The following is a 13,142-nucleotide window of genomic DNA, read 5'->3' on the forward strand; positions in this document are numbered from 1 at the left end:
GCTGGTGGTTCCCTTCCCCTGGCTCTGATGGAGGTGGCTTTTGGGCTGGTCTGTTTTCAGAGACTGGAACTAATTTCAAATCTTACTGAAAACATAATGAGGGAACAGCACGTTTTCTGAGGAGGGCAAGGTCAGGCCACATGTTCATTGCACTGATGCAGAATTTGCTGGACCAAGGTGCCAGAAAGGGGTGCACTTGGGTATTTAGTGCCTCTGAGCATCCCTGCAGGGATTTTGTTCATCTGCCTAGCCCTGCTGTTTCCATCTTTCAGAGCAGTGCTCATGGTCAGGTTGCCCAACAGGACACAGACAGTGGCTTCCCTTCAGATGGCTGCTGCATTGAGCCCCCGGCTGAGGCTGCATGGGGAGAGAGCTGCACGGTCCCCAGCGGTGGGCAGCATTTTCTCCTTCACCCAGAGCTTCCTGGGACTGCAAAGCTCCTGAGCAGCCCCACGGCAGAGGGACTGACAATGGAGGTGCCTAAAGGCTCCTGCCTGCTGTGAAAGTGTTGTACTATGAGCTGCTGCCTGGGTTAATTCTCCTCTTTGCCCTCTTCCAGGCATCAAAGCTGTGGTGCTGGTGGATTGTGACCACAATAGAGCTGTGTTGCAGCTGCAAATCTACTTCATACATCAAGGGCGCCTTTGAGCAGGTGAGTGCTGTGCACATAGAAGGATTGCTGTCTTTGCTCTGGGGGAGACTGATTGGGGCCATCATGCTCAGGGTTGTCAGGCTCCTGTTTTCTGCCATCCCTGCCATGCATCTCTTACCGGAAGAAAGCAATTGCAAGCCCTTTTCCTTGTCTGTAGGGCCAGAAAGTGTCAGGTGCTGTGGGCGGATGGGATGGATAGGCATGAGACCAGCGGCTAGCTGGCCCAGAGGTTGCTGGTGATCTGCAGTGTCTTGGAAAGCAGGTCATAGAATGATCACCAAAAAGAAGTAGGAATCTGTTCCTATACACAGATTTTCATGCAGGAAGGCAAGGAAGAAGATAAACAAGGTATGAGAGTTTACAGCTTAGCTTAAAGTATTTGTGGCTTAAATGGAAAGTAAAGTGAAAATACTGCCTGAGATGTCCAATAGATTCATGTGACCTTTGGATTTGGGAGAGGCTGAACTTCAATACTGCCTTCTCTGCCTGTGTGACCCTGTGGGCAGGCAGCACCACGCTTTGGGCAACCTGTGGGAGTGTGTCCCTGCCCATGGCAGGGGGGTTGGAACGGGGTGATCTTTAAGGTCCCTTCCAACCCAAAGAAGTCTGTGATTCTACCCTCCTGCCCTGCTCTCGGTGAGCCTCTGAATCTCACCAGCCCTGCATTTCCCCCTTTCTTTGCCCTCAGAGCTGCTGTGGAGACTGAAGAGCTGGAGAGGATGGCACAGAGGTTCGGAGGCACACCGTGATGGTGGGAGCCATTCCATGGCAGCCACACCACTTCTGGGGGATGCCTAGCTGGCAGGTGTCTTCAGCTAGCTGTACCAACAACAGCCTGCGGCAGGACGGGGAGGTTGATTGGGAGTGCAGTGTTTTTTGTGCTGCAGAGCGGTGAGTGTGGGGGCAGCCAGGGCAGGCTACAGCATGGGGGTTACACAGCCTCAGAGAAGGGATGAGGTTGGAAGGGACCTTTGAGTCTATCTGGTCCAATCCCTGCCCAAGCAGGGACACCCAGAGCAGGGTGCCCAGGATCACATCCAGGTGGCTTAGCCTTCTCCCCTCCAGGCTGAACAATACCAGCTCTCAGCCTTTTTCATAGGAGAGATGCTCCAGTCTCTTAATCATTGTTGTGGTTTAACCAAACCGGCAGCTCAGCACCACACAGCTGTTCGCTATCAAAGCTATCCCTTGTCTCTCATGAGAAAACAACCAAAAGGGTTTCAAGAGATCCGGTAATCCCAAAGCCAGAGCTTGCATCAATTCTCGTTTAAGTTGTTTAAAGGCGTTTCGTGCTTCTCCAGTCCAGACTAACTTTGACTGATTACTCTTTATCAATTCATATAGAGGCTTTACCAATAGTCCATAATTATAAATCCAAAGGCGACACTAACCTGTCATTCCTAAAAAGGTTCATAGCTCCTTTACCGTTTGGGGTTCTGGAGTCCAGCAAATGACTTCCTTACGTTCAGTTCCTAGTTCTCGCTGACCTCCCAAAATTTCAAATCCCAAATAGGTCACGCGTTGTTGAGCCAGCTGGGCTTTCTGTTGAGAGACTCGATATCCATTTAAACCCAGAAAATTAAGGAGACTTATAGTCCATTGAATACAACTCCCTTTAGTCTCAGTAGCTATTAAGAGATCATCTACATATTGTAACAAAGCCCCTTCAGTGTCCGGAGGTATCCAAGTTTCAAGTTCCTTTGCTAATTGGTTTCCAAAACTGGTGGGGCTATTCTTGAATCCTTGAGGTAGTACTGTCCACGTAAGCTGCGTCTTTCTGCCTGAGTCAGGGTTTTCCCATTCAAAGGCAAATAGGTTTTGGCTTTCTGTGGCTAAGGGTAGGCAGAAGAAGGCGTCTTTTAACTCCAGTATGGTAAACCAGACTTGACTATTCTTTAATTTAGTCAGCAAAGTATAAGGGTTTGCCACTACTGGATGTATATCCTCAGTGATTTTATTTATGGCCCTCAAATCCTGAACTAGCCTATAGCTTTTTCCATCTGCCTTTTTAATTGGCAATATGGGTGTATTGTATTCTGATTCGCATTCAACCAATAATCCATACTGTAGAAATTTATCAATTATCTCTTTAATTCCTTTCCTGTCTTCTATCCTCAAAGGATATTGCTTAACCTTAACGGGTTTCTCTCCTGGCTTTAATTTAATAATTATTAGGGTCACATTTTTAGCTCTTCCAGGGACTTCGGTGGCCCAAACTCCTGGATATACTTGATCTGTGATCTCTAAGGGTATTTCACTTTTAGGGTCAGTTTGTATTAGTGCCAAGCTCAACACATTTATTAGTTGTTCTTCTCCTATCCTTAATTCCATTTTCCCTTTTTCAAAGACAATTTCTGCTCCTAATTGCTCTAATAAATCTCAACCTAAGAGTGCCCATGGGGAGTTAGGCATATATAAAAATCTGTGTACGCCCCATTGTTTCCCTAACTTGTACTTCAAAGGTTCACAAAAATAAGCCTTTTCAGGTTTATCGGTTGCACCTTTTACCCTAACATAATCATTCCGTAAAGGCATAAATGCTTAATTTAGAACCGAATATGTTGCCCCCATATTAACAAGAAATTTCACTTCTGTTCCTCCCCTAGCTTCATTATAACAAGTGGAGGATCCGCTAGGGTAGATTCCCCAGGTCCCCGTTATTTCTGTTGAAATCAGGGGCCAATGATTACCCTAGGAAAAGGCTAGTCAATTTGTCCTCCGAAGCCAGGTCCAAATCGTTGTGTTTTTGTTTTGTTTTGTTTTGTTTTGTTTTCATTACATTTCAGAGTTGGTCCAAAAATTCCACAGGGGTTTCTTTTGGACCTTGTTGGAAGCATATTCTCAATTCCCAATTCGTCCAGATTTTAGTATTTACTTAACCGTTCATAATTTTCGGGATGATTAGGGTCTCAGTGGGGGTCGGTCAGGGGAATGCAATTGTCCACAGTTCCCTGAGCGGTCCCATCGGCAATCTGAGCTCGCACATGAACTCAGGTTGTTTTAAGAGTTAACTGCTTTTCTGTTTCCTTGACAACTCTCGGACCCATCCTGATCCCTTTGCCCCAGAGGGCTAACACCCGTGATTTTAAGATCTCAGCCTTGGGCTGAGGCAGAAATATTAACATTCCTACATCCTCTTTCCCTGCTCATTCAACTTCAAACACCTTCAACACTTTCAACAACCCTTTTAACACTTCCTTTATCTTTCTCCAGCCTGTACTTTTCTAATGCCAACATCAAAGGCTCAGTCAGGGGCCAACTTAATTCCCTACCTTTTCCCACCAAGATGCTGAAACAACATCAGTATACAACATTTCATCCTGTTCTCCTTCTCAAAAACAACATTGACTGTAGCAAAGTATTATAGTTTAAAGTTCCATTAAAAGGCCACTTTTCTCCACAGTCCAGCTTATAAAGCGGCCACCATTGATTACAATATTTTATCAATGTTTTCCTGTTCACACTTCCACCAGCAGATCCTCCAATATCCTTCCAATGACTCAAAACACATCCTAAAGGGCTTTTCTTTAAAATCCCACCAGTTTGCCTTCCTCCCATTTTCCCAGTTCACACTTTCAGAATACACTTATCACTTACAAAATGCAGCACGCAGGTATCTTTCTATAGCAACGCCAAGAACCTACTATTATTACCAAGAATATAGCCAAAATCACAATAGCAATAATCAGAGTCAAATTCCACATGCGATAAGTCAGAAAACCGAAATAAGTAACACTAACAAATGAACCTTATTAGCAAACTTGCCAGGTTCCAAATGGCAATTAAATGCCAACAAAATCAAACATATACTTAAGGTGCTAGCCACAAAAGTATACACCACCCTGCAGAACTTTTATCTTCCGACTTATGGGCAGTTTCAAATGACCGGTCTACCAAACAAACAAACCAAAACCAAAATAAAGAATACTGTCACTTACAGAGATGGGATCCTTGTCTGCCTCCGCAGTGATCCGTTGAGTCAAGGAGTCCCCCCGAGAAATCCCGGGGGTACCCTAGGGAGTCCTATTCCCAGCGGGTCCTGCAGTCTGGCAGAGAGGGGGTGTCCCATCTGGGTCACCAGATTGATTCAAAGATCAAAGCCGAAATTTCTAAGTGACGAAGTATCCTTTATTGTCAGCGCTGGATGCACGAGGGATCCTTCCGCATAACGTGCATGTTCAAAGTGACAAACTATCTCATATTTATACAGCAAAACAATGAATATTCTATTAACGCCTATACATATTCGATACCTAAACCCGCCTACTCTCGCTTCGTATGCTAATTAGCTTATCAGTCCTTGCGCTTGTGCAAAGCCTCCCAAGAATTGTGGGCAGGGGTCTTTGGGACGTGGGCGGTGGTCTTTGGGAGGAAGACCATAGGTCTTCCTCATGATGTACTTTTCACCTTTTGCTAAAGAATGCCAAGTTGGCTGAATCAGTTGTTTCCCAGGCCGCAGGAATGCCGAATTGGCTCAAGTTAGCTCAAGTTTCAGCCTAACTGAAGGTTGACAGATAACGGGATGTTTCACTTAACAAGATGCTTCAACAGAAGGTCGACAGATAAGAAGATGTCATATATTTTGTTCTCATTACATTTTTAACTACAAGATTTATTCTATCCTAAAGTGAGTTTATACAATATCAGGAGGTCCAAGCAGGTCTGCCCATCTTCCAGCAGGTCCAGAAGGCAGGACAAGGACCCTGATCCTGGCTGACCTCTCTCCCCTCTCTTTCCAGATGCTGTGTTGCAGTGCACCCCATAAAGAAGGGTTCACTCGAACGTCCTGAGTGAGGGCATCCAGTTCCTGCCCCTGCCCTCCCACCATCACCTGTGGCACTTTACTGTCCCCTTCCTGCTGCTGCATGGGCTGTCCTGGCTCCAGCTCCACGTGGGGCCCAGCCAAGTGAATCTCCATGCGGCACATCCATGCAGAGACGTCCCTGCCCCCGGAGCCCAGCACAGACTCCGGCCTGCCCCAACCCAGCAGAGAGGCAACCTTGGAGCCTTCCTCGCAGTGCTGCACCCACCACGGCATCCTCATGGGCTACAACAAGACGGAGATCAAGCACCAGAAGGTTTACCAGGTCTCCATATTCTCCCATCTCTCCAGCTCCTCCGAGAGCACGGAGCAGTGTACAGGCAGCCGGCTGGCTGTCAAGAGGGGCTACCCCAAGCAGCAATCTCCAGAGGGGGTGCGGGATCCCAAACGAACTCGCTGTGGTGGCAGGGGGTTGGATGGCAAGTGTGACAGGGGCCCCAGGCAGGTTGCCCTGGAAGATGATGATACCTTCAAGGATGGTCTGCTGGTGGAGGAGCTCTCCCTGTGCAGCTCTGCCCAGCACTTCTCTCATAGCGGGCTGCGGGTGGTGGAGCACCGGTGCAAGGGCAGCCCTAGCCACAGCCCCAAGGCCAGAAGAGAGGACAAGATGCAGGATACCTCCTCCTCCCGGCCTCAGCACATTGCTTGCAGTACTTCACACACGAGAGACGGTTGCCCTGTCCTGCTGGGGGATCAGCCTGCGGACTGCAGGGAGAACGGGGAGCGGGTGAGTGGCCACAAACTACTTGACCTTGATTTGCACAATATTGCACAAACATCCCAGCTGGACTCTGGTGGGAGGAGAGAAAAGCCAGGGAGCAGCCCTGCTCACAGCAGCAGGGCTTGCGGAGGAGAGGAATGGCCAGTGGTGGCCAATGGGTGCAAGGAGTCCCCGGCTCCACAGACAGTACTCAGACACGAGCCTGGCAGCCTGAGCTCCCTGGAGAAGACGCCTTGCGGGAGCAGCCGGGTCAGTGGCAGCAGCTGCCGGGCCAAAAGGAAGCTGCTGCCCACTGGTGAAGTTGTGGCCGACTCCTGCTCTGAGGACGAGAGCCTGTCCCCATCGGAGAGGAAGAAGACCCTGCCATGCCACCTAGTGCCCACAGCCTGCCGCAGCACAGACACCAAGGGGGCCCCTTTCTGGAACCACCTGCTCCCTGCAGCCAAGGTGAGCATTGCTGGGGGGGTAGGAAGAAGCAGGGAACAGCCTGGAGACACCCAGAGCTGTCCCTCTTGGGCACATGGCCCACAGTGGCACAGCACCGTGTCCTGTCCCAGTGCCACAGTGCACTGGATAGTGGCCAGCCCTGGGACATGTGGTCTGTAGCCTACCACCGGCCCTACAAAAGCAGAGGCACCCTGTTTTGTTGCTGCTCAGAGACAGGATGCACTGTGCGTGGGACACAGCTCCATCCCTGTCCACGTGCCCTTCTTGGTGACTGTCCCCCAGCCTGGCTGCCCTCAGCACTGCCCTTGCAGAGTGAGGTCCTCCGGCAGCTTCCCTTGTTTTTCCAGCCCGGTCATGCCAGCTAGCTCCATCATCCCTTTGTGTTGTGCTGTCCTTTGTGTGACTTCCAGAAAGGAAAACCCCTGAAAAGGGGGCACTTTTAAAAGGAGACAGCAGTGAGGCCGTCTTTAATCCCCCACCCTACAGCTATAGGAGCCTGGCTGTGGGCAGCCCAACCCTTTGCCCAGACTTTGCATGAATTGCCTGGGGATGGGACTTTTCCCAGACTGGCCAGGGAGCTTTGTCATACATGTTACCATTCCTTAGATGTGGTTTATGGGGTGGGATGCTACGTGCTGCACCCTTGTCTTGGGTTTCGTCACCACCTTCCTCAGCAGAGCCACTTTGTGAGGGTAAAGACCTGCCCTTGCAGCCAGGTCGGGGTTTTGGCAGCTCTGTGTCCTCTCCATGCTTCACACTGCCCCCCATGCCATTCTAGCAGGGATGTGGGACAGGGCAAGAGGTGGTGCACGGTCCCCATTTGGTGCCCTAACACGTTCGTCGGTTTCATGTCCCTTCCAGAGCTCTGCAGATTGCACTGCGGTTGGGAGGAGGCTGAAGAGCGGGCTGCGCCTCAAATCGTGAGTGTCCCAGCAGCTCCTGCCTCGCAGCATGATCTGGGGTGCACAGTGATCCCAGCACCCTACAGCCTGCTGGGGCGGTTGGGTTGGGTTGGTGGGCATCTCCCCTCCACGAGACTCCGGGCTGTGGGGTGGAAGGAGGCTGCTTCTGGGGTTTGAAAAATGGGTTCAACTTCTACCAAGGAAAGGGGTGGAGGGAGGGACGTCTCCATCTCTATCAGAGGAGAAGGTTCTGCACCCCCAGGGAGATGGACAACCCAAGGCTGTGCTCTCTAGTCCCACACTGATTCTTGCTCTCCTCTCAAGGCGACATCTCCGGAGGGGAACCCGGTCCTCTGCAGCACCCTGGGCCACCACCACCATCAGCCATGCTCTGCTGGGAAACTTTGAGGTAACAGCACCCACACAGTGATGGCCTGCTGGGGAGGGAGGTGGGTCTGGAGGGCTTGGGCTAGGCTGGCATCGGGCTGGGAGAAGCTGAGCCCAACAGGAGCTGGCTGCTTTCTATGGCAGTTGGCATGGGGCTGGGTTGCCTGTCCTCAAGGGTCTTGTGCACATTGGCTGTGATGTGTCAGCTGCTCACCACCAGGACAGCTCAAACAGCAGGTTCTTCTCTGTGCCAGATGGCTGGTTTCAGGCCACCTATGGCTGGATGGGATCTGTCTCTGAAAAAGCAGCCAGGGTCCCTTGTGGGCAGTCTCCAGTCCCTAACACTTCCCTCCTCTTTCAGGAGTCCATCCTGAAGGGGCGCTTTGCACCATCAGGACGCATCGAGGGATTCACAGCAGAGATTGGTGCCAGCGGCTCCTACTGCCCCCAGCATGCCACTCTGCCTGTGAACGTCACCTACTTTGACATCTCTCAACACAGCACACCCTCACCTTTCTTGGTACGTACACATGGGCTGGGCCAGTGGGGGAGGTGAGCGGGGGCTATGTCCAGACACTGCACATCCTCAGGGGCTGCTCTTCTCTGGAGAGCTTGGCTCAAGCAGCCACACATCTGAAGAAACCACCAGCTATCTCAGGAGCAACACTTAACCTGCAAAGCAAAGAGAAAGTGGAGTCTTGGCCCCATGTTGCATCCTAGCTGGGCTCTCCATGGGCTTTCTCTCTCTCTCTCTCATGTGCTGTTTGTTTTGCCCCAGGGAGTAATTGACTTGGAGGCCTTGGGAAAGAAGGGTTACAGTGTCCCCAAAACTGGAACCATCCAAGTGGTGAGTGGTAGTTGGGCTCCTGTTGCTTCCTGGGGTGGAGATACTCCATTATCACAGAATCACAGAATGGTTTGGGTTGGAAGGGACCTTAAAGCTCACCCAGTCCCACCCCCCCGCCATGGGCAGAACACCTCCCATCAGCCCAGGTTGCTCAAACCCCATCCAGCCTGGCCTTGAGCACCTCCAGGGATGGGGCATCCACAGCATCTCTGCTATTGTGCTGCTTAGCTGGGGCAGCAGCCAGAAATCTTTGTGCAGAGGAGTAGCATGGCCACCAAGAAAGCATAGTGGAGGGAGCACAGTACCCCCAGTGTGCTGGCAGGAAGACAGCAGGACAGGAGATGTGGGGAAGGATGAGGCTGGTGGGTTGTGTATGTGTAGTGGGGATGGGATGGGAACATGGGAGTGGAGGTGGGTGGAGAGGATTTAGCTGTGGGCCAGCTGAGTGACCTGTGCTGGCTCTTCTGTGAGGGACATGGACAGGGCAAGAGCCGAGCCTCAGGCAAAGCTCCTTGGTGCTGGTGTGGGGCAAGGATGACTCTTCTGGTCCCTTGAGTCTTCTGTTGTTGCCTCCAGATGCCCCAGCCCTGTCCTATGGATCTATTCCTGGGCCCTTCCCAGTCTGACCCCCCACTCACCCATCCTCTACCCCCAGACCTTATTTAACCCCAACAAGACTGTGGTGAAGATGTTCTTGGTGACATACGACTTCCAGGATATGCCGGCCAACCACATGACCTTTCTACGCCACCGCATCTTCCTGGTGCCCATGGGGGAGGAGGAAGGGGCCACTGTGGCCCCCAGCGAGCCACTGGGCACCAGCCCGCCCCGCAGGGTCCTCTGCTACCTGATGCACCTGAGGTAGGGCATATGGGGTGGGATGGAGACCTGTCCTGGGTTCCCAGACCCCTCTCCCTATGTCCCTGCTTCCCCCAAACCTGCAGCCCCCTCTGCTAGTGAGTGGGGTAGTAGCTTGACCCTATAGCCTTGGGGAGGAGCAGGGACTAGCTGTTATTTGCACTAAAAGGGCTGCAGGGAGCTGTAGTCCTGCCCCATGACAGCCACCTCTGTTCCTCTGAAGGCAACCAGAGCATGGCCGCTTCAAAGACCAGGGGCCACGGGAGGGGAGGGAGTTGTGTCCCCAACTCCAGATGAGGTTGTGCTGCCATTGCTTGCAAGTCTGAGGCTCCTCCACAGAATCATTAAGGTTGGAAAAGACCTCTAAGATCATCTGGTCCAACCATCACCCTATTACCACTGTCAGCCACTAAACTATGTCCCTAAGCACCACGTCCAACCTTTCCTTGAACACCCCAAGGATGGTGACTCCACCACCTCCCTGGGCAACCCGTCCCAATGCCTGACCACTCTTTCTGAGAAGAAATGTCTCCTCATTTCCAACCTGAACCTCCCATGGTGCAACTTGAGGCCATTCCCTCTTGTCCTATCACTAGTCTCCTCCCAGGTTTCACAGCTCCAAGTCAGGGAAGATCTACCTTCATGATGACATCCGGCTGCTTTTCTCCCGCAAGTCGATCGAGGTCGACTCGGGGATCCCCTACGAACTGAAATCTTTCACGGAGATGCCAAGGAACCCCTGCTACTCGCCGTGGGCCTGACCTTCTCCCTCACCCCAAGCCGGCCGGGGAGCTCCCAGCCCGGTGCTTCAGGGAGAGATGAGTAAAGGAGATGAAGTGCCACCACCTTGAAGTATCACCCTCCTCACCTGCCCCAATGTCGTGGCCGTGCCCCCCGCCATCACCAAGGGGGCTTCACAAGGAGGGACGGGGGCAGCCCTGACACCCCAGGGACATGCCCAGGGCTTTTGCTGGTGTTGTTCCGAGCTGGGAGGCATGGCTGGAGGCGAGGGGGGGAGGCTGCCTGTGCCTGTCCCTGGGGCACAAGCCAAAAGCGTGGAAAGTTTGTATTAGTATTTATTGTTGCTGGGGGGGAAGAGGAGCAGAGGCGCTGCTCTTCCCCCACAGGTGCCGGATGAGGCCCCAAACAGCGGGGGCTGCACCCCCCAGCCCCATGGGGCTGATAGGGGACAGCAAGGGTGGCCGTGTACCCCCGTGGAAGGAGCCAGTGACTGAGTTGGGTCAGCCAGGGGGCTCTGTTAAAATCCCAGGAAGAGGCTGAGACCTGCTGGGCGCCATCTTGATGGTAGCCAAAGCATCGTGTGTGTGTGAGGGGTGAATCCCCTCACCCCTATGGCTTCAGCAGCCACTGGCCGGGGAATGACGGAGGAAGGGGGCCAGGCCTACGCCATCCTGGAGGAAGGGAGCCCTGCAGGTCGCCGTGTGAGGGAGGAAATAGGATTGGGGTGGGGGGGAGAGAGAAGGGGGCTGCCTCAGCAGCGAGCTGGCTCCCTCCCGGAGCGCCGCACCGGTACTTCTGTGTTGGGTTTTGTGAGAAACACTCCATAGCCAATAACTTAGGCTCAGGCGAGGATCTTAGTGAAGTAGTAATTTATTCGCAATTGCAATGGCAGGTGCCCCACAAGCAGGAGAGTGCACCGACTGGTTCCAAAACACAGTTTATATACTTTTTGATGACAGGACCCTCCCCTGTTTCCCCATTGACTGGGTAATCCAGGTTCACAATCTGTCTGATGCTTCACAAACAATGCATGGCCTTCAGTTACCCGCCTGTTAAATTTCAAATTTCTTTTGATATTTTTACTGCTTGAAGGGGTAATGTTTCTTCACTTATCTGACTTGACTTAACACCTGATTTTCACCTAATTGTCCTAAGGAGTCTGGTTGTCTGCATTTTACAAGGTCGCCTGCTAAGCTTTCTTATCACTGTAAGCATATCTCAGTACCACATTCCTTCCTTCTAAACAATGTAACTCTGCAAAAACAACATTTCTATTCCCACAATTCCCCCCTTTTCCTTTTTTATAAACTGTTGACTTTTTGCAAAAACTGTTTAATATTTTTTTTAAAGTGTAATTTGGTAAATATCTTCCTCTTCTTCACTTTCTTTGCTCTCCATTTCCTCTAATATCATCATTTTATCTGAGTAGGGTGGTGGATCCATGGTCATTTGTTTCAATAATGTGGTTTCAATTAATCGACGGACAAGTCCCCTTACACAGGGGATAGTGAAACAGCCAATGGCTGTCAAAACTCCTGCTATTACGATCAAGGGTGTAAATATGGACATTACCATCCCTTTCCATTTACCAAACCAAGATTCCAACCATCCTGTGATGGAAGTGTCTGCTCCCGAATTTTCTGCCAATTCATTGGCAAGGGTGGTAAGCCCTTGCAATGCTCTTGTTACTGTGCCATCCGGGGCAGTATTGTTAGGGATGAAAGTACAACAATGGTTGCCCAGCATCAAGCATACACCACCCTTCTCCACAAGCATCATATCTAATGCTATCCTGTTTTCCCAAGCCATTTTCCTGGTGGCATCTAGTTGTTCAGCGATTCCTCTTATCGCATCCCTGATATAATTGATGAATCTCTGATGATTATAATAGATATAATTAATCCAATCCACATTTTTATTGATTGTTACCCACCAGAACAGTGACTCAAACCCTTCAGCAATTTGATTTCTGGCTTTATGTTCATCCGGAACTCCTCTAGGTACCCCAATAGAATCTATGTATACTCTGTCATCAAATGATATTCCTAAGCCTCTTTTACTTCTTCTGGGTATTTGTGATGTTTCTCTTTCAAATGCCAGGGTGAAGGGTATAGCTAATTGAACAAGTGCACAAGTGCCTCCCCAATTAGATGGTAGGGTGGACCGTAAGGTCTTCCCTCCACAGTACCACCAGAGATCTGCCCTGGGGATCTCAAGTCTTGAGCAGTTTCCCATCAAATCCTTGGAAGCACAAGGCAAATTCTCCCAGATGCTGGGTAGCACTCACACCCTGCCGTGAGAGGCAGGCTGTATGGTTACCTATAGCTGTGGAGAATACAGGGGGAGCTCTGATATTGCTATCATGCAAGGAAGGGAATAGCAAAGAGAGAGACTTACAGGCCTCACTTCCCCAGGCAGTCTTCTCTTGGTACAATGCAATCATACATCGCATCCCTTGGGAGTCTGTGGTCCACCCCCATGGGAAGGGCACTATCTGGGCAATCGGTCATCCCGAGGCACAAGCATAGCAGTAGCTACGGTTGAGACTCTGGACAGTATATTTGACCCATTCTATCCAGGCATTCACATCCCCATACCCTGTTTGAATCTCAAATGTTTGAACTGCCACATTTCAGAGGGCCTCCTGTTTTCTCTCCTGTTTTCTCCTTGAGTTTCTCCCTTTCTCTGATGGCAATAGAGGATTGTTTCCATACAGCTATTCTCAATCTGGCTGTTGGGTCTCTCCCAGTTATTTGTTCTCTCTG

General features: G+C 51.0%; 1 protein-coding gene across 1 annotated transcript; it reads left to right on the forward strand.

Moving 5' to 3' along the window:
* Window positions 1-5,568: 5,568 nt before the first annotated feature.
* On the forward strand, window positions 5,569-10,397 carry LOC309889572 (atos homolog protein B-like; the record flags this gene model as incomplete). The annotated part of the gene is made up of 7 exons (XM_082782441.1): window positions 5,569-6,642; window positions 7,504-7,562; window positions 7,869-7,953; window positions 8,293-8,451; window positions 8,710-8,778; window positions 9,434-9,639; window positions 10,244-10,397. The coding sequence occupies 7 exons, from the start codon at window positions 5,569-5,571 to the stop codon at window positions 10,395-10,397; spliced, it is 1,806 nt and encodes a 601-aa protein (XP_082638567.1).
* Window positions 10,398-13,142: the final 2,745 nt, after the last annotated feature.

The sequence above is a fragment of the Aythya marila genome (genome assembly GCF_965140915.1).
Source record: "Aythya marila genome assembly, chromosome: W".
NCBI lineage: Eukaryota > Metazoa > Chordata > Aves > Anseriformes > Anatidae > Aythya > Aythya marila.